This window comes from Lonchura striata, chromosome 1 (genome assembly GCF_050655825.1).
Source record: "Lonchura striata isolate lonStrDom1 chromosome 1, ASM5065582v1, whole genome shotgun sequence".
Taxonomy (NCBI): Eukaryota; Metazoa; Chordata; class Aves; order Passeriformes; family Estrildidae; genus Lonchura; species Lonchura striata.
The window spans coordinates 64,763,098-64,785,239 of NC_140703.1; the positions used below are offsets into that span (position 1 = coordinate 64,763,098).

The 22,142-nt window shown below is 40.5% G+C and overlaps 1 protein-coding gene and 1 long non-coding RNA gene across 6 annotated transcripts in view; one reads left to right on the forward strand and one right to left on the reverse strand.

The window, feature by feature from the left end:
• Positions 1–9,248, reverse strand: part of LOC144245912 (uncharacterized) — a 50,682-nt gene extending 41,434 nt beyond the window's left edge. Inside the window, exon 1 of one of the 2 annotated variants that reach the window (XR_013339491.2) lies at positions 3,465–9,248. This is a non-coding gene — a long non-coding RNA (uncharacterized LOC144245912). The remainder of the gene's footprint in view (positions 1–3,464) is intronic. The other variant, XR_014954898.1, reaches the window with a different exon arrangement.
• A 56-nt stretch (positions 9,249–9,304) lies between these two features.
• The window catches only part of RNASEH2B (ribonuclease H2 subunit B), a 39,697-nt gene continuing 26,859 nt past the window's right edge, over positions 9,305–22,142 (forward strand). Inside the window, exons 1-2 of one of the 4 annotated variants that reach the window (XM_021526626.3) lie at positions 9,305–9,484; positions 20,177–20,248. In XM_021526626.3, coding sequence (XP_021382301.3) covers positions 9,367–9,484; positions 20,177–20,248 — 190 coding nt within the window. In that variant the 5' untranslated portion in view covers positions 9,305–9,366. The other 3 variants (XM_085578143.1, XM_085578144.1, XM_085578145.1) reach the window with 3 other exon arrangements.

Genomic DNA, 22,142 nt, shown 5'->3' on the forward strand with positions numbered 1-22,142 from the left:
GTTCCATCCAGCAGACAGATGATAAAAGGTCTGTTTCAGACTATGGGCGAGTCAGTCTTCAGCCAGTCACTTCTAAAGATATGGAACAAGTACAGCAGTCTTTAAGTTTAATACAACCCTTTCACATTTTAAATCAATTTACAATCTTTCTTTGTAATCAGTTTGGTTACTTCCCAAATCCAGTACAGGAGATGTTTTATTGCCAATTCTTTATTTCTGGTATGATGTTCTTGATAAGGGTTATGTCAAAGACAACAATTCTTGATCTGTATAGAATCTTTGAAACAGCATCTCACACAGGTACTTTGTTTCAATAAAGCTATGGATGGTACGTAAACCTTAACAAGTTATTCTTCTAATTATCTGCCTTGAAGGTCACAAAATACTATTAATGATGTTCCAAGTAACAAGGACTCTTTTCCTCCTAGAATTTCCCTTGAGAACATACTTGGCTGAAATAAAATTTTATATATATTAACAATATAATCTTTTTGCAGTGCTCACAAAATAAGAGTTAATTGCATTAGTGAAGACACAACACTTCATAAGACAATACATAATTCAACTGAGAATACTGATTTTCAGTCTGAATTAAAAGTAACCTGAGAGTATAGCTAGTTTCAATATGATTAACACATGCAGCAAGCTAAGAATTCACCAAATACCTAATTTCTAGTAAGATTTATTTTGCACATGAATTCAGGAGACTTTAAAAAGATAAATGAAAAACTGCTATGAAGTGAGAAGTTTTATAAGGTATAGGAGCTGAAACCATTAACTCAGAAACAACTGGAAAGCCTAAATTCTTAGGTATATCTTCACATTTCCATAGAAAAGACCTTCTTTGCTTCCTGAAAATTTCTACTGTCAGAAGAAAACATGGTCAAGGATTCCTGCATGCTGGGCTGTCCGTTTGGAGCCATGGCAATCACTTTGTCTGGGCTGGTAGTTCTGGATAAATGGACACTGTGTGCGCACCAGTACCTGCACACACCTGCAGTTGTTACATAGTCTATTTCACAAAGATGCAGATCTGCAGTAAGTTTTCTTCGTGTGCAGTCTTACACTTACAAAAATGTCAAGCTCACAGTGCATGAACTATCCATGCCTATGAAATCTTCATCCACAAGTCCTAGAAATAGGTGAGCCTTGCAAGATTTATTTGACTACTGACCTGTTGTGCCTGCTTGCAGCCATCCAATTTGGAAAAAATTCTCACTGGGCATGTTATGAGCTGTAGTGAAGCATGGCTGTGTCTAAACTAGTAAATAAACCAACCCAGAGTGCCTTCCATGGACCCAAGGGAAGAAGCATGATGCTGATACTCTTTCCCCAACACAGGGTGGCCCTGTGCAGTGGGTTGACCTTGAGTGCCAGATGTCCACCAAAGCCTCTTTGTCACTCTCCTTATCAACTGGATAGGGGGAAGAAAATATAAGGAAAAGCTTGTGAATAGAGATATGGGCAGGGAAAAATCACTCAACAATTACTGTCATGGGCAAAACAGATTCAACTTGGGGAAATTAATTTATTGCAAATCAAAACAGAGCAGCGTAATAAGAAATAAACCCAAATCCTAAAACTCTCCCCACCCTCCCTTCCTTCAGGCAGGGCACAGCTTCACTCATAATTTTTCTACTTCTGCCCTGCCAGTGGCGCAGGGGGATGGTGAATGAGAGCTGTGGTCAGTTCATCACACATTGTCATCACACATTCTCAGCAGGATGACTCACTCTTTCCCAGCTCTAGCATAGTGTCCCTCCCACAAGAAACAGTCCTTCACAAGCTTCTCCTACATGAATCCTTCCCACAGGCTGCAGTTCTTCACAAATTGTTCCTGTGTGGGCACTTTCCATGGGGTGCAGTCCTTCAGGAAGAGGCTGCTCCAGTGTGAGTCCCCACGGAGGCACAAGTCCTGCCAAGAACCTCCTCCAGCACAAGCTTCCCATAGGGTGACAGCCTCCTTTGGGGTATCCACCTGCTCTGGGTGGGGTCTTACATATTCTGCAGGTGGATCTCTGCTCCGCTGTGGACATCCATGGGCTGCAGGGGCACAGCTGCCTCCCCATGGTCTGCAGCTGCAGGGGAATCTCAACTCTGATGCCTGGAGCACCTCCTGCCCCTCCTTCTGCACTGACCTTGGTGTCTGCAGAACTGTTGCTCTTGCGTAGTCTCACTCCTCTTTCTGTCTGCAATGGTGCAGGGATTTTCCCCTTCTTAACTCTGCTATCCCAGAGGCACTATCACTGTCATTGCTGAGCTCAGCCCTGGCCAGTGGAGAGTCTGTCCTGCAGATGGCTGGCATTGGGTCTCTCAGACATGGGGAAAGCTTCTAGCAGATCCTCTAGGCCCTCCTACTATCAAAACCTTGCCGTGCAAATCCAACTCACACTGCTCACACTACTAATTGGGCAAAGTCTTGTTGTCCCTGGCATTGTGCTGGTGCAATGTCTGGGAAGTTTACTACATGGCACAGGATCAAGCCTGGAGTTGCTATCAATTAGAAAATACAGATGCTTTCTGGACAGTGTTTGAGGCCATGTTCTAAGCCTGTTTATTTTACTTCTCCTGATATTAGTAACAGTCACAGTTACAGTAAAGAAGCCACAACCAGGAATTATGAAAGAAGCAGGAGAAGACATCTGTGTTCTGTGGGAATTGGCCACTCCAACAGTGGCCAGATACAATAACTTCTATTAACTTGCCAGAACCAATAACTTGTCTTAAACATGTTTCTTCATCTGTGAGGGCAGTGTTTGTATTCTGCATCAATGAGGCTTCTTGGATTTAAAACTCGGGTGTCTCAAACTGCTATAGATGTGTTCTTTCTAAACCCACTACCTGTGCCTTCTGCTTACAGCTCACTCTGCTTTCACTTGTAGGCAAAGCTCGGTTCTCACACAACCACTACACAGCCCACACCTCTGGCCCCATGGAGGGATTTCTGTGCATGACCAAAGATGGGTATAGGGAGATAAACCCTTATAAATATTTGGGTTTTAGAATAACAACAACAAAACAATGTTCTGGATCAAGCTCATTTTCTAATGAATTTGAGTTTTTTAGGTGATTGAATTTTCCTTTTAACTGTGGCATAAGCTCAAGTTCTTGTTAGACATCACATAATCCATGCACATGTTAGCCATTTTGCAAATGCTATTATTCAAAGCTGGGAAGCCTTCAGGAATATTCACACCTACATGTGTGGTGGTTTAACCCCAGCTGGCTGCTGAGCACCATTGCAACTGCTCACTCATTCTCACCCTTCCTGATCAGGAGGAGAATCAGAAAATCTTCAGCCTCGTGGGCTGAGGTAGGAACAGTTTAACAATTCAAACAAAATAAAATATATTAATAATTCTAATTATATTAATTATATTAATAACAACAATATTCATAATGAAAAAGGAAGGGAAATAAATAAAACCCCCAAAAAACAAGCAATGCTCAATACATTTGCTCACCACACACTGACTGATGCCCAGCCGGTCCCCAAGCAGTGATCTGCTTCTTCTGGTCAAATTCCCACAGTTTAAATACTGGCCATGTACTCTGCAGTATGGAATACTCCTCTGGCCAGTTTCTTGTCCACCTGCTGGCTGGCAGAGTATGGGAAACTGAAAAACCCTTGATTCAGAGTAAGCACTACTTAGCAACAACTAAAACGTCAGTTGTTGTCAACATTGAGATATATTCTCCTACCAACTTCAAAACACATCACTGCACCAGCTACTCAGAAGAAAATTAACTCCATCCCAGCCGAAAGCATGACAACAAGAAGCAATAATTAAGAGAGAGAAATCTTGGCTATGATATTGATATCCCACTGCTTTACAGCATTTGAACATTGAAACACTCATTTCTAAGGCATTTAGAATTTGTGTTTCTTTATCTCACAATCCTCTTCTTCCCTAGAAAGGTCACTAATGTCATCTGAGATACACTAAGGTATCTGACATGTGGACATGCAGCTAGAGGTTATGACAAAAGACCTATGGGAGACAGTGCCTGCTAGAGCAGAAGTGGATGGCCAGGTGTATACACAGATATATGTACAGTGTATGTATCCATGTATATAAACTGTGGTAGAAAGGTATTGTTAACATTTTTTTTATCTTACAGATATTACATTTTTAATCATTGATACTCTGGAAGGAAAATTGCAGCTTCCAGACTATCAAAGTACTTTTGGCTCATAATAATAACATCAACAAAGTACTTTTGGCTAATAATAATACCAGCAAAAATAGCAATAATAATGCCATCACACAGCACTTAAAAGTTTCACTGTAACATTCAATCTCAAGTGTTAGCTTCTTTCTTACCAACCTGGACATTTTGTTTCATAGCTTTTACTCATGCTCTGTTTTTCAAGTGAACATTTGATTTCTGAGAGTGTCCTAATGGGGCTGAGAAATTTGTTCAAATACACAGTAAAGGAAAGCAGGGTTAATATGGCTGCTACAATGCTTTTGATGCAATAACTTTTAATCTGAAAATATTAGTAAAGTCTCATATGTTTCACTTTTAAAAAACCCCATATTTCAGGGGCTTTGTAGGCTTTTTTTATTTTTGGTTGGGTTTTGGGGTTTTATTTGGTGTGGGGTTTTTTTGTTTGTTTGTTTTGTTTTGTTTGCTGTTGGTTGGCTTTGGGGCAGGGGGGTTTGTTTTTGGTTTGGGCTTTTGTGTGTGTGTGTGTGTGTGTGTGTGTGTGTCTGTTTTGGGTTTTTTATCAGTGTCTGAATCATAATGAGGATATTTTGCAGTAACTTACTGCTGTGGATAAATGTATCAAGCACTTTAAACAAGTGCTGCTACTGTTCATTTCAAGCCAGCTCACAATCTGTATACTCATTCAACTTTTTTCTCTAAACAGTATACATCATTCTGAGCAGCTTCTATAAACAGACTAAGGTCTGCTTGCTATAGCAACACACCTCCAATAAGTGGATTTTCTGGCTGATTGAACAGAGGAACGATAACATTTCTTATCTAGCATACTTGTGTCAATAAATATATGTTTGTGCTAACCCCACAATAAGGTCCTCATACATTCTTAGGGTGCGATGGATGCACCAAAAACAGGGGGAAAGGGAGAATGACAACAATGATCACAACTGTATGTAAACAGGGGTCTCTCCCAGTACAGACAAAAAAAAATATCGTGGAAGAAAGTTCTTACCTTTCATCTGAGGTTTCGCCAGTTTTGATACCTATCTCTAGATAGGTGGGTTAACTCTGACATAAACTAATGAAATAGTCCAGATGGATGCTAGTCTGTTTCTCTCCATTTAGTAAAAAAAGACACTATATAATCAGATTGAAACTACACATTTACAGTATAAAGGTAGGAGATATGAATCCCATGGTTTCTGTGGGTGTGCCATTTTCCCATCTAATTCAGCTTTCTTCCTTTTCTGTCTCTTGCTGCTATTTGACCTGACATACTCGCAAACCCTGGAACTCAGTAGGTATTTCTATTAAGGCCAAAAACTATAATTTTTACCTATAGGTGCACAAGGTGATGCAACCTTGTTCAGTGCAAAGGACAGTGATTTCTGTTCAGAGCTGGTTAGAATATTTTTCACCATTGCTTGAATGCTTTTAAATGAATACTGTTAATTTCCTTAAAATGGACTATTTTCAATAAGAGAAACACTTGCTTAGACAAATGCTGTCATGAAAAACAATTTAAAATAATTATTTTTCAGTCTGACAAATTGACTTGAAATTTCAGTTAGAAATTCAAATGATATTTTACAGGTTTGCAATGTTAGTATGTGTCCTTTCAGGTCAATGCCATCTCTGTGTCTGGCCTCCATATTTCAATTTGTTTTAACGCCACATATGCTTTGTTTTGAACAAAACCAAACAAAGTGATAATTTGGCCTGTGATTAACTTGCAGCAGTATTTTAAAAAAGATAACTTAAAATTGATCATAATTATCATGGTACATCCTCTAGTTACATGTATCACTAGGCCTTTTACTGGCATTCAATGTAACCTTTGCATACCTACATACAGGTGACCCTCAAATGTGCAGAGCAATGGATTTTAAGCCATGCATGTAAATGCTTGAACCACTGAAGCATAAGCTAGTTAAACTTGGCCCATATTTGTTGAAACAGTGTAAAATGAAACATAATTATGTGGAAATAATTTTGTCTTTTACACAACAACCTCTTCTTAACAATTAATCACACTTCTTTCTAGACAGTCTTTTTTTCTTGCTCTGAGCAAAACTTAAAACTGCCTTCACTTACAACTAGTGTAGGGTAGAAGGAAGGAGTAAATTCTGCAGCTGCAGGTGGACAAGAGGTAGCATTTCTTTGGCACCAAAAGTAATTTTTGTTTGGAAAAAGGGATGCTTTCATTTGCACAGACGTTTGCATTATAAGAAGCAGGCCTAGCAGAAATGAATGAACAGACAGCACATAGGTGAAGTCTGAATGCAAATCAAATGGCTCTGAAATGTGGAAAACAATTGTCCTCAGATTAGGGTTAGGGTTAGCCCCATATTGGATGTATTTAACTTTCTGGATTTAATGAGTCATATGGACCCAAATGAGAATACCCACGTGCATGAAATTAAGATTTGACTATTTAAAATGATATCACCACAGCAGATCAGATCAGTCTAATATTTTAAACATCAGCATTTTCTTTCAGGGAGACACCACTACAGTTTAAAAGTGTTGGCAAGCCTGAATGTAAAGTATTTAATTCTTAAGCAAGTAAGAGTATCATCAACTCTTGACAGAAATCCCTAATTAGTTTATCTTTTGCTTATAATGATATAGTATATCCTTTGTTTATAAAGGGGAACAGTATATATCAAGTGTGGATGAGTAACAACAGGAAGTTTTAAATATTTAATACATATAAATTACTGCATTATTTGTATTCCAAAACTGATGTCATTCTAGAGCCTTATCCAGGCCTATTTGAGAATTTCCATTTGGGGCATTTCAAAGTATCTGAGAAAAACATTTCTATCTGAAGGTTCCTGGAAAAGGACATTATAGGTCCAGGGCCAATATACATCTAGAGATTGTGGGAGTTGCTCATAAATCAAAAGAAATGAATGGCTGAAATGTCCATTCAGCTCATTTGATGGTAGGAGTACTCAGCAACTCTGAAAATTAGTTTGCTTACCAGGTGCCTAAATAAGGATAGATTGGTGCTTTGAAAAATGTGAGCTTAATAAGTCAGTTTTGTAAACATACAGCAACGTTTGCTACATTTCCATCACATACTACAGTCAGGAAGGAAATAGGAGGTCTGGAACAACTGCAGCTTATGCTTCTAGACTTGATCCTGACACATGTTGCATCTGGAGGCTGGCAGACTTGGATTCCTGGCTTTTCCAGAGCTTTATAAAACTCAGTGGTGTACAACATGCTATGAGTTGCCATTTTCAGGACTAGAAGCCAAATGTTATGGAGAACCATTTTTTCCACATGGAAGGCTTTCTTTCTAGGAAGGTTTCAAACACAGCGATCGGCTCTGTTCTGCTCTTCCAGCAGTTTTGTACAGATTACAGTGGAACTGGTGAGCTTCTTTCTCTCTTTGCTAACTCAAGTAGTGAGGAGAGTTTTACAAGACCCATCAGTGAGCGTTGCAATCCAGGCATACGCCACGGCAAATTGCAATCACTCTGAGAGCAAGTGATTTCTCTGGGGACTTCAAAACACATGGTGCAGTGCGGTCTTTGGCACTTAAATCTTGCCTTACTTCAATCAGATGAAAAGAAGTCACAAAAATTAAAATAAAACAAATTTAGATTAATGTAATCTCAGTGATGAAGGTATATGCTCAAACTTCAGGAAATTATTTTTTTAGCCTTACATCAACTCAGCTGTTTTGCATATGCTGGCCTTGGTTAGTTCTGCTCTATTTTGGGGAATAGATGTTAGTATGTTTTTAATATTTTTTTCATATCTCTGAGATTTACAATTGAAATGTATACTTTAATACTTTTGATAACATAATATTTATTCCTAAATCTCTGGGAAGGTGGCCATCAATCCGGTCTTGTGCGGGTAAAGCCAAGTTTATGTACATATATGTACAAGTGCAAGAAAATGTGCATTTTGTGTTGTGGCTATGGCTTCTCAGTGCGATCTGGAGGTAAAGAAGCTATTTACCTATGTTGTACACATGACCCACACAGCTGGTAGGATGGCAGCTATGAGAGAACTGTGGCTCTGCCCTCAACCAGCCTTGTAGGACTGAGGTTCCATTGAGTGGCCAAGGCTGGCAGGCACCTCTGGAGAGGGTCTAGTCCAGCACCCTTCTCAGGGCTATAGCTACAGTGGCTGCTCAGAGCAACACTCAGCCTGGTTTTTGATACACCCCTGATAGACATGCTACAGTCATTCATGACAACTTGCTCCACTAAAGACACATTTTTTTATGTTTAAATGGAATTTCTTTCAGTCTGCACCGTTTGTGTCAACCCCTGCCACAGTTAGAAAGAACTAACTACTACAGTACTGACATGTCATGAGATAGAACAAGATGTGACTGGAGAACGGGAACATACAGAGGTTGGGCAGCACTTTTCTTGGAGAAACACCCTTGTTCCAGTTCCTAGAGATGAGCATAACACAGTACAGTTTAAGCACGGGAATGATAAAGCTAGGAGACAAGCATGGACTGTAGAGGGGGATCAAGACCACCAAAGCCCTTCAAAGCCCTCTGACCCATTTCCAGAATGATCAGACTGCACTTGCTAACTAAATTACACGGAAAGTGAGAGGCGTGTCTTCAGGGTGGAGAAAGCCTGTCCATAAACAGGTACCCCTCCCAAGCCTGGGCAGAGACCCCTAGGACCGTGAGCTAGATCAATGCTGGAATCAGGACTGGTGATCTCTTTTCCTCTCTCTCTTTCTCTCTGCCCCTCTTTAACTCATCTCTTCCTTTCTCTCTTCTTTTCAACCTACCCCTATATCCAAAACCCACTCCCGTGCTCTTACACAGTAGGTCAGCGACTAACAAAACAGCTTCCGCGCCAAGCGTGCAATTCACTATAATAAAACTTTCCGACTGTTTGCGGACCGTGTGACTTCTGTCGCTCCTTTGGACCACGAGCCTTTAGGAACCTCGGGGGCTCCCTCCCCGCTGCGGACGGGACATCCCGCCCGCCGGAGTCCCGCGGGGCGGGGGAGAGGAGGAGCTGCGCCGCCGGCACTCCCTCCCGCCGCCGCCGCCGCCGTGTCCCCGCTCCCCGCGGGTGCCGGGAAGGGAAAGGGGAAGAGGCGGAGCGGCGGCACAGCCCGACTCACGGCCGCGGCCCGCCCCGCCCGCCATGTTGCGGCGGCGGCGGGAGCGGCGGGATCGCGGGACCGCGGGGCGCTGGGAGCATGCGGGGCGCACGGAGCGGGCCGGGCGCACGGAGCGGGCCGGGCGCACGGAGCGGGCCGGGCGCGGAGCGGCGTCCCGCGGGCGCGCAGCCCGCGCAGTGGGTGCTCATTGCCCCAGGTAACCCGGCGGGGTCGCTCCGCGGGGCGGCTCTGCCGCAGCGCCGAGCTCTCCGCCCCGCCGCCGGCTCGGGCCGGAGGCGGGCGATCGTCCCGGGGCCTGGGCAGGTGCCGGGGCTGCGGCGGGCGGCCGGGCCCCGCCCGGCTGTGCTAAGGCCGCTTTGAGGCACGGCCTCTACTCGAGGCCCCGCACGGTTCCCGCCCTCCCCTCTCCAGGGACCCCGTTTCTGTCATTAGGGTTTTGCCAAGGGCTTCTGCCGCCCATGTCCCTGATGGGGTCTCGCTATCTTCTCCCCGGAGCTGGCGGCCCGCCTTGCCTCCATGCCTTCATTCCCTTCCTGCAGTTTTTGAAGGAAAGGGTTCAGTGCCCTAAGCCACAGCTCTCAGACTCCAGTCCTAAGCCAGAGTGAGATCTGAGCTCCCGAATGTGCCGCAGCAGAGCTCCACATGGCAGCTCTGCAGGTGCGATATCCGCTGTGTTGTGGAGGCTTCCTCTCTCCCATGCCGCTCTGAATCAGTGGAAGGATGCCTTTGCTCCTTACATGTATTTCTGTCTAGTAACAGGTTTAAACAAACAGATCACAAAATGTTTAGCTGTTAAAGAGTGAAAACAGGATGTGAGTGAAACGGGATATGTTCAAATGCCAAGACATTAAGAGGAAGGAGACAGAGCTGTCTTTTTCTAATTTGGTTTTTAAGGAAATGCAACCTTCATGATTATCTGTTGGCCAGCTTTGTGCTGTGGTTATTTCCTAACTCGTCCATAACTGGTGAGTGTTAATAACCAAACCTGATAAAGAGGATGCGTTCTCTGGAGTAATTTAGTGAACTTTGGGTGTGGTGTGAGAAATGCTGTAAATGGCATCACTGAAGGAAAGGTATAGAAAGAGCTTTGTTCAGCAAAGGTTGAAAATAAGGCAAGAACTCTATCTTGAGACATGTGCCCATAAGAAACCAGGCTTCTCTAGTTACATGGGAAACAGAAAAAGCTGTTATGATTTCACTGATTCCTCTCTTCCTCTAGTTTTAACTTTTTGGTTCCACCCTTTGGTATCTGACATGCTTGATGCCTAAGAAAGGAATTTATAAAGCAAGGAATTCCTTTTTTTGATATTGACTCTATGAAGACTAGGATTTAAAGCTGAATCTTGTATCAGATGACTGGCTATGCCAACAGATGTCCATACTGTGCAAATATTTACAAATATGCTTAGCTTATGCATGAGTAGTCAGTTCTGTGCAGTAAGTTGAATTCTTCAGTAAGTGTTTGCAGGATTGGAGCCAGAGCTTGTAACTTTCATGAAGCCAGACAGTTTGTATTACCAGTTATGCCAGCATAGCTCTGACAAAATTTATATAGTACTCCAGACCTGTAAGAAAGTTTATTAAGCCTTAGTTGAACTTCAAAGCACATAGTGATTTTTAAAAAACGTCTGTGGCTGATAAATTCAGAACTCCACAGCTGATTAGAGCCAGCCAAACAAAACATTTCATGATTTTAGTTTTATTTTAACATTATTTTCAGAAAAGCTTTTTTAAATTAACATGTTACTTAGTATGTTACTTTTCAGAATTTTGCATTTCATAACTGCTCTGTTGAATGAATCTCAGAAATTTTTCATTGGCTGTTTAGCAGAATGTGTAGTAGGATTACTTTCAGGAATGAAGATGGTTGCAGTTGGATTTAGAACAAAAATGTCCTTTGATGGTAAAATTCTGTTCATATGACAATCTCTATCTTCATAATACCTGTATGGCATTATGATACATACATACATAAAACCAGCTGGTACAGATAACTGCAGGATCTGTTTCTGGGTGCGAGTTCAATGCCATTTGTTCCTGAGTCTACTAAAAAAAGCTTGTCTGCTTTAATATTGAAGGTTACGAAATTACTACTGATTTCCTTGTTTAAGTACACATTTATATACTGTTCTATTGCATGGACAATGAATTGCTGCTCTGCCATTCAGAGCATGTGTGATGACTGACAGGACAAATTTCAGTTTTATTTTTGATTTCGTAGTTTTTATATTGGTTTCAGTGTTCTGGAAACAGCTCAGAAGCAAGGAATCTCTTCTGTCAGGTAGAACTGAGCATGTTCTTTGTTGAAGTCATGATTCTGGCTAGAGGAATGCAGTCAGAGTGAGTTTTTTACCAATGGTGTGAACTGTTTTTAGAGAGACAGACTATTACTTTCTGTAGCAAAATAATTATGATTAATTCAGTCATATTTCCAGTACTTTAAAAGTTTGGTAATTCATGGTCCTCTCATGCCTGCACATCACAGGACAGAGCTACAAACCATACGCTCAGCAGTTACTTTGCATGGTTTGTAGAGGTGGGTGAAGGTGGGGAGGGGAAGCAGGGTTGACTGTCCCAGTCTTTGTCCTCATCAGCTCTTCTGCCACACCAAGACACTTGGGCTGTTTGGCACAGGAGCATGGCACAAAGGGGAGTCCAAGTAGGAAGGGAAGAGGAGTGCCTCAGCCATATCTGATATGACTGCTAAGCAAGTCTGCTCTTCTGGGTGAGATTGCAAATTTTACCTTTAGAGCTGGTAGCTTGCCCTTGGCCTGGTGAGAGGTCTTGTGCTGATGTTTCTACTGATACTTGCTTTTTTCCACGAAGACGGGACAATTTGACATGCAAATACAATCATATTTTTGTTTTATTTTTGTGAATGCAATGGTTCCTTGGTTAGAGATTGAACCACCAAGGACAGGACAAAGAGGGAAGCCAGAAGTGCTGCTCAGACAGGGTGAGAAGAGGGTGGCAACCATATTAATCACTCCAGAAAGGCTGGAAGCTGCCGATGTACATTGTGCAGCCTTATTGGGGATGTGTAGTGAAAGGTTGAGAAATGGAGGTGGGTGGCCAGGAGAGAAAACAGTGAACAAACAGGAAGAGGGTAGATGGAAGGATTGGTTGTTGTGGAGAAAGGTGAAAGGACAGAGAACTTGGTTGTGTTGGTAGTGGTAGAGCTGTGCATGCTGGCCTTGAAATAGAGTCAGCTCTTTGGGCTCTTTCTGCAGTTGCAGATTAACTGTGCAGTGGATATACAGGCTCCAGATTTAGCCTGGGGCAGGCTCGGCTCAGAACTAGCAGTTTATTAGTTCAAGTGCTATGCCATGTTAACACATCTCTGCTGTTTCCAGAACCAGCTTTGCAGTGCAGCTGCTTTCAGACAGTGTCTGAACTAATGAGTCCTGATGGACCAAGCTGGCTCTGTAGACCCACTTGGGTGTTTCTGTGCTGTGCTCCATGTTCCAGGGGATTTTATTAGCTTGGCTGGAAATCTGGATGTGAGCTTGCTCTGTGCAGAGTAGTTGACGTCGATGGTTAAGAAGACCTCCTGAATCTGGAGTTCTGGAGGAATCATGGTACAGAGACACCAAAGTGCTAACAAGTCCTGAAGGACCACACGGGCTTTGCTGGTGGATGGCTGAGTTTCCAGATAGTGCTTTCCTGCATTTCTAGTGGGGGTTGGGTAATCCTTACACTTGTATGCAAACTCTTTACCCGTGAGAATGTAGAAATGCCTGTACTGTCTTTCTGTTGCTGGTCTAGCTACTGAACAGGTACAAGAGAAAAATAGTAGCTCTTGGGGATTAAACCTTGGCTCTCTCACAGCTACAAAGTTACTAATGATGTGCTTTAACAGAGCAAATTCTGTCTGTATTTACTGAGTATCCATGTACTGTAAAAAAAATACTGCTACTTTTTAATGTGAATGTAGGAAATTTCTACCTGCCTTTTGAGCTGGGACTGTGGAACTACCATTTTTTATGTGTTCTCTGAAAATCATAAGAGCTAGAAGTTGTGTTCCAGACTGAGAAATATTGCTGAGACCCAGCAGTATTTTAGGGCTATCTAAATCTAAAGATTTTTAATTTTAGGGCTATCTACATCTAAAGGCAGAGCTTTGGAAAACTCAAATACTGCGGTAAAGTCACTGTGTCTGACATAGATGTGATCTGAGCTCTGTAGAACAAATAAATATTCTTACGCAATGGCTTCAAACCAGTCTTACCAAAATCACACTAGCTGCTTAACAGGATTGGTGTGAAGGACAGTCTCTTTTTCAGTATTCCTCAAGGACAGGTGTTATGTCAGAACTGAAACTATTTATATCCTTCACTGGTTTTAGCAAAGAGGTCAGGAATTGAAGGCAGTTTTTAAAGTGTGATGTTCCACTCTACACCTAAAGTTAAGACTGATGTATTTAATATGTTCTGTCTTTGTCTGTATTAGGAAAATAAGTAGGGGTTAGCTGCATGCTGAAAATTACTGTCAGCCTTTATTTTTCTGAGCTAGACAAATTTAGCTGAGCACATTTTTTCAGTCTGCTGTTTTCTTAAACAGTAAATTGATTAGCTCTTTTATTGTTTTATGGGAACTGCCGTATGAATAGAACTGGAAGGGTTCAATGGGGGAGGGAAATTTAACAATCCTATTATTTTTAGGAATTACTTATTCAAAATAAAAGGAGCAGTTTCACATTATACTTGGCAAATTGTTTGAAGAAATCTCATATATGCCAAAAGTCAAATGGAGGCAGAAATAAATGGACTGTGATGCCAAACTATGGGGCATCAGCACATATTAAATTAATCCTCCATCCTTTCAGTTGAGACTAAGGAGCTTTTGTCTTCATGCAGTAACCGAGGAAGTATTTGACTTGAAAATTTTGGGTCTTAGTGAGAGAAGGTGTCGTAGCAAAAGAAGCTGTGGAATACTTCATTTGTGAAAGTGGTTTGCTTTAAAAACAGAAGTAGACTGGTTTTGCATTAATTTTTTTTCCATCCTTGCACTTTGATACAGGCTTTCACTTAGTGTTTTTAAAAAAATTTAGTTTATCTGCTACGAAATAGATTGCACTGCTGGGCTGTTAGAGTGCTTGAATGAAAAATTGTAATGAGTATCGAAATTAAGCAGAATAATTGAACATTAATAATTTCCAGAATAATCTAGGTAAAGAACTTGGAAATAATGTTTGCAATAAACAAATATGTATTTTTTTAATACCTGAGTCAAAACATCAGAAAACCTATATAAAATAATTGTACATGTTTATATACCTTTTTAATAAGGTGAATGTGAATATGCTTATTTTAGAAATTAGCACTCTGTGCACATATTTTACTAAACCTCCCCCTAAACTGGCATTTGCATCTCCTGAACAAAGCCTTTTGCCTGCAGGTAATTTGCACTCTTTCTTACATGTCATCTCCTAAAAGGCATATGAGCTCTGCTGTGAATAAAGCAGATATAACTGGCAAGCTAAGGAGCCAGAAGGAAGCATAGCAAATAAAATAACTGAAAAGAGATGTTTTAATGTGTAACACCATCTCCCACTTCTGCCTTCTGCCATCTGGCTTGGAAGAGACCAACCTATGCCAACTTAGGCCTCTCTGCATATGGGAATAGGGCTGATTCAGCCAGTAATACAGCTGCCCAGTGCTGACCCTATAAATATTGAGAAGGGAAGACTGTAGTTTTTATCCTTTCAAGTGATAACCAGTTCTTGAACTTCTCAAGACTGACCTCCTCTTTATTCAGCTGAAACTTGGCATGTTCTGCCAAGTATCTTGACTTCAGTCATGGATGAATTAGCGTCAGTTGCTACTAGTGAGTCCGTGAACATAGGGGTTTTTTGGCTAAGAAGTGAATTGTGCCAGCATAAGGGGAAGCCAAAAGATGCTCTCAGGCTTAAGTCTTAAAATTTAGCTGTATTGCCTAGCTGTGTCTTGGTGAAAAGACCATTCAAACTGTCAAGTTTCTTTCTGAAGTTGTGGTCAAGATAGAAAACCGTGCCATTTTTAGATACTGTGTTTTTATTGTAGAATATTCTAAATTATGTCACACTGAACATTGTTTCCTTAGGGCACCAAATAATAAATGCCATTACCAAACTGATTATCATTCTGTCTTTTACAATAGGCCTGGCAGAAGTCCCCTTACAGAAGCAAGTACTATGTACAGTCATAGAAGGAGTAAGGTGGTGAGGTAACATCAAGTTTACATAACTGACTAACAATTAAGATTATTTCCAAAAATCAAGTTTGGGCAGGTACAAACCCATACCTTCCATGTAAGCACCTGCAAAATATTGGCTGTTTGCAGAGGGGAAATGAGCTGAGGAAGCAACAATGTCGACCTGTGGGTCATCTCCTGCTTTCTCAACTCTGTAAATTCACGTATGATCTAGTTTATTAACTCATGTGTACTGTTCTAAGAGACCTGTGTCACATATGGAGTAGAATATATTCTATACCATCTGCTCCTGCTGTGGGTTCTGTCTGTCTCTTGTTCCAGTGGGCTTACTGATAGGATTGAAAGCTACTTAATTCTTCATTGGTTACTTCTCAGCTGGATGAGTGAACTGAGCTGACTTGCTGTGGGATCATGAGCTTGCTAGTTTTGGTGGAAAAAAGCAGAAGAGGTACAAAACAAGAAGGGAGCGTGGTTGGGGACCCCAGGACTGCAGTTTTCTCTGGACTGTGATCTTTGGTCATTTGAAGCCATTTATGAAACTGTATCCTCAGTCTGTGCATACCTGAATTCATTTATTATGCTTGCAGTTGATTACCTTGTAACATAGAAAAGTTACCAAAAATTTGGGTGATACAAATACTGGATTTATTAATTATTTTCACTAGGCTTTTTTCAGGGCATGCTGCACAACAAAGACATGAACAGTGAATTAAAGCCTCTTTCTTGAGGGCTGAGATTCTGAAAAGAACACAAATAAAATGTTTAATAGATCTAACCTATCTGTACCCTTAGGCTACATAGTTTAAAGTCTTCCATAAAATGTCTATTTAATGGGCTCCATCATAATGTCTCCATCTGACACACCTTTCATGCACAGTTAGAAGTTAAGAAGGGAATGGAAAAGACTTGTATAGGTGACGTATGGTTTAATATCTGTTTTTAAATGAAATCTTAACTTTATATTTCCAGACTTAAATAGTCCTTTTTCTATGCAGGGTGGTGGTGGTTGGGAAATTTGTGCTCTCAGAGGATTTTTTCCTCTTACGCATTTGACAGATATTTACAGCCTTTTTGCTTGCTTGGCTGGCAGCATTTTGCATGGGAACTCCATATAACTTGATATTAGTCTGTTATATGTAGTATTCTATAAGCATTTTTTAACAAAAAGAAGGTGAATAGACTTTGCATCATCCATAACAGTTTCACAGCTCTTAGTGGGAGTTTTGCGTTGTTTTTCAATTTATTTATGTTGCTGTACCAGGTAACGCGTTTTTGTTTTAATTACCAGATTCATTAGTACCTCATATCTATCCATTGTGGAAGAAATTATTGTCAGAAATCCTTTGGTTCATTTTCACTTTGTTTTGCTTATGTATTTTATAGAATTTGCCTGATTGTATGTCTGACCTCCATGAAACACCATAATATATTCTCCTTTTCTTCAGTGGCCTCCTGGTTTCTGCCTTCTGTCTTCCCAGGCAGTTTAAAGAGTGACTTGCTGGCTGAGATACCTCCTTGAGACAGGATTAATTGAGCCCCTCCATACCCTTCTATCAGTTTTTACATCATTGTAGTGTATGTTGTCCTAGGAGAAAGTCATGTGGTAATGACACATTACCTGTAAGCTGACCTGACTGTGGGCCATTGTTGGTAGAAAGTGTACTGTTCAAAAAGCTTTTACCTATCTCTCCCCAAGTATTCTTGGGGGAAAAAGTTCCTCAAGGCTGAGCTATGGGAACTACCAAAAAGAAAATAATAAGCATAGTGGCAATCATCCAATGTTTTTCTTTAGAATTTAACAAAACAGCTCTTCCTGTATGTTACTTTTTACTGTTTATTTTCTGTAAGGTGATTTCTTATCTGGAGGTGAACCTTAAAATTGAAAGAAAATTCCTAACCCAGATTAACTCTCAGTTTTGGTAGAAAATAACTACAGTACTTGTTTTTAAAAGTCCATGTTTACTTAGCTATAAGAGATCCTTGCTGAAATAGAAGGACTGATAAATGTAATGGCATTAAAGAAATCCAGTTACCTTTCCTGGCTAAAGTCCAGAACACAAATAAGTTAGGTTTGGACACCTAACATTAAAAATCCCTTGCTCAGCATTTTCCTAGTCATGAGGTATTTAAATTCAGATAAATAGGGCCTTCTTTGCCCTTAAGGCCATATTAATACTGCATCCAGTTTTCCAAGCAGGCATTCTCCCAATTGCCTCTTTTTTTTGTCTGCCAACTTGACATATAGTAAGCCAATCTATAACAAAAATATACTTCAGATGCCCCTGGAAATGGAGTGGAATACTGCCTACATTTTGAGGAAATTGAATGTTAAAGAAACTCAAAGAAACCGCTTTTGCCTTTGCCCGGTCCTTCCCTTCTTCTTGTGTGTGTGCATGTTCCTTCAGGCAAACTATTTTCCGTGGCAGCCATGGAGAGTGTGATAGACGCTCTGATCCCATTGCCATGAGATACTGGGACAGAAGCCTGCAACTCGGACTGTTTGTTGGGGTTTGATCCCTGCTGCCCTCTGTGCTGTGCTGAGCCCCTTGGAGCCTGAGGAGCACCAAAGAACCCCTTTGGACAGAGCTGTGCTGCTCTTCACCACGTGGGGAAGAGCTCCTGGCAGGGCCAGTAGGGGCAGACTTAGCAGAGATGGATAAATTCAGTGTGTTACTAGCAGGTTAGGAAGATAACATCTCAACCCAGTAAAGATGCAAATGTCATTAAAAACAACAAAAAATTAGGAAGGATTGTCGACTTAATTGCTGACAAGATGCAACTTCAGGCTCAGTTGGACTCATTCCCGGTGTTCATCAATCTATGCATGAAGAAAGCAGAACAAGTGAGCACTGAAAGTTCCTTTGGGGTTTTTTGTTTTGCTTTTTGTTTTAAATTTTGAAGCTCACATTTACTGTGTATATTTTAATATGTTCATGTGAAACACATCAAAGTAAACACGTGCAGTGTGTTTCTTTCACTATCATTAATCACTTCAGTGTTTTAAAAAGTAACAAAAAATACACTAACGTTAAACTGTGGTCAAGAATTGAAATATATACAGCTCTAGAAATTGGAAAGTCGCCTTTGCCAGGGCAAATGTAGCTTGACAACCATATGTTTATGTATCAGCATATGAAGAAAGTCTGGTTAGCAAATACGGACTTTTTCCATTAAAAGCCCTCAACTTGTATTGAAACATTTTGAAGTATTTTTCAGGCCACCTGAAGACTCAGTTGAGTATTGAAGGGAAGAAAATGTCTTTCAGTTCTCTGAACAACTCTGAGAATTATTACCCTTCAACACTCTTATCACTGAACACAGTTGTTTTTTGTGTCCCACTTAATGTCTTTATCTGGGTAACTTCTGTTGGTGGCACAACTGAATAACAAGGAGTGGATACGAAGGTTGGAGTTATTTGGACCTTTTTCTTTTTTGCCCATGAGGTGTTCGTGAAGAGTCAAGTGTGAGAAGTCCACTTGTCCTTTTCAGATATGTTGGGGCTTTCAGGCAGGGTGGAGGACAGCTACTTTCAGTTGTTCTTACTTCCCTGTTTGCCAAAGAATTGTGTCAGCTCCCTCTTCCCATAACTGATGGGCACTTCTGTTCCTTTGAATAATCATGCAGTCTGCCTCTACTGCTCTTCTCTGCTTTTCTCAGGAGCACTGTAACACAAACATCAGCCTGATCTCTGTCAGTCCATTCTCTGGGGTCTGGATACTCATTATATATGTGAAATGTTTTAGTAATTTTCCTTGCTCTGATGAATGCCTGTATGAAAGGAATTGAGGCAGAACTGGCAATTTGCAGGCTAAGAAAGATGATGCTGTCATGGTGCTCTTTACTGAGATGTGGGAAGTTGTTTTCATAAATATAAGTTAGATTTTCCCTACAAAGAGAACTTGGCTAGAATATAATTAACTGGGGATGGATATAGATGTGTTTTTTTGTACTTGAGTCAGCGTCCTTGTGGTAGCTGTTTCCTTCTTTTTTCAGTTTCACAGGAAAAATTTATGCTTTTGTGGCTCTGCTTTTTATCTTCTCTTTGTTCAAAGATACAGGAGAGAAAATAACTGTAAGGGGCTTCAGCCAGAGATACTACATTCTCTGAGCTTCTTTCTCTTGTGGGGGAAATTAAATGCAGTCTTTATATTTCAAGTTTATACATAACAGATAAATAAGTGTGCATGTTTTTCACAGATACAACAATTAGAATAGGCTAATTCCTGCATAATTTGACTTTGTGAAAGTCTTAAAGGATAGTTTCTTCCCGTGTGTATTTTACCTTTTGGACTTCCTTAATGTCCACGTTGTGTTTGGCCTAACTAACCAAAGCATTCTCTTTGTCTTTGTGACTAATCAGGGCAGCATATCAGTTCATCTTACTTAACTGAGATGTCAAATTTAGGAGCTCTCTTGCCTGAAGGCTCTCTAGGGGGAAGTGGTTTTCAAAATCTAAATCATCCCCAGGTGCATATCTTTCCTGTGACAGATAGAGAGTGCCAGGAAGTCTGGAATCATAATTTAAGTGCCTTGATCAGGTAGGATGAATTTGGGCTGAGGCATACAGTTTTTAGGCAGATGTGTGTGTGTGTGTTTTCAAAAAGTGTCAATCCAATTAATTCTGAATGTCTTGGTGAAGCAGATGTGAAATACTTCACAATTTACAAGTTCATAACTTTTTCCTCTCCCCCTACAGAGGCTGCTCTTGACCCCCCTAAGACACCTGACAGCGAACCCTTGTTTACAAAACTGCGCAACCCAAGCACAGGCAAGTTCTGGAACTGTGACGTGAGCCTGTTAAAATTCTGGTTGATTTTCTCCGCCACCAAAAGATTCATATTTCGCAGAGCTGAAATAATGATGATAGCTACAAGTCTTAAGTGCCAAAGATACTGCTGGTTATGCCAGACGGTTAATGCTGTGCAAACATTTAGGATTTCTTTTATAATTTTAATTGGTTGAACTGTTTATTCATCAGAAATACTGGCAGAACAAAAAAGGGGGTGTAATTTAAGTTCTGTTTTTAAGTGCATTAGTTTTGGGGAGTATACAGTGTTGGGTGTTGAGTCCAAGCTTTTTTTTTTAAATCCAAATTTAGGCTTCTTAGCATTCATCTTATGCTATAAAATAAACAGAGTTAGAACATGTGATTCACTTGTACTTACCAAGCATTGTGGATCTTTTCATGTTTAAATCTAATTTTCTTTTTGTGGCCCAGGTCATGGTGTCTCATTTCCCCTTAACAGAGGATGAGGCATTTTGAATTCAAAATACATGAGAAAGACCAGCAAATGCAGGCAATACAAATGACACCACCATCCCACCATTACTTTCTCTAGTCATATTGTTCTTTTTGTCAAGGATTTGTAATTATTCTATGATTAATTAATAATTGGAGTATGTGATATTGCAACAGAACCTTGCAGTAAGGCTTTGTTAGGGTTAACATTCAGTTTGAAAAATGTTTTTCATACTGGCTTTTTTCCTTTATCTGAGCTTGTTTCCTTTCTGTAGATTGAAGTTTTATGGTTTTGGTCTGAAATTGACTGCTTGTATTTATATGTATTTACATATATGTGTGTAACTGAGTCTTCAAATGCATTTTAGTGTCACAGTATAGGAACCATATTTGTTCTTGAAAGAGGAAAATTGTCAAAAATAATAATACAGAATGTTAAATCACTTACTCATCATTATACCTGTTTCTTGATTGCTCAGATTTACAGTGGGAATATAAAGCCACATTTATTTTCCACCTGTGTTATTATTTCCTGCTGTGGCATACTGCCTTTGTAGTTTGTTATATTCTTAAAAGCATGTATGTTAATTTGTTTTTCTCTGTGTAAAAAAAGATCTGTTTACCTTGTAGAATCAGAGATCTTGGGAAAGTTTTCTGGGGGAAACCTAAAGTGTAATCGCCTGGGTGTGTTCCTTTAGAATTTACAGGACCTTATTTATAGGCCTGCATAGACTTTCAGTTATGTAGCCTGTTATAAATACAAAGTCTGAAAATGGAAGAACTGAGAACACACTATTAATGTATTTTCCTTACCTTTGGGTCTACCAGATGAATTGTTGATGCCAGATACTGTATAAGTAGGCACTGAAGGACTCAGTGCACTAAGCACACTATAGAATTCATACTAACTTTATTAAATAAAAGCATACTTCGTCCTTTATGTAGACAAGTAAAAAGAACAAAATTTCTATTCCTTACAAAGACTATAAAGTAAGATCAGACTGCAATTCGGAAGTACCACAAGAACCACCAGTGAAGCTGTGAGCAAAGCTGTCAGGGTTCTCTCTCCATCCCCTGCAGTTCCTGTCTAACAGTACTATAGGGAACCTGTGGTGGCTGTCCTTATAGCATAATGACATAAATTAAGGAGCTGTATTTAGGTAATAAGAAGGATCCTTTTCCCAAGATTTCATAGCTCACCACTGGATTTGGCTAGCACAATCACTGGTAGGAGTCTTAAGTTGTTCAGTCAGCACTTCTGTGAGTAGTTTGATATGGGGCTGATCAAACTGTGGTGTAGACCCTTTTTGAGGGTGCACATGGTAATGATTGAAACCTCTGCTCCCCCTTATGACTACTCATTGCTCCCCTCCTCCCCTACCCAAAAGAAAAATTATCAGAGTACTGAAAGTATATCCTTAAG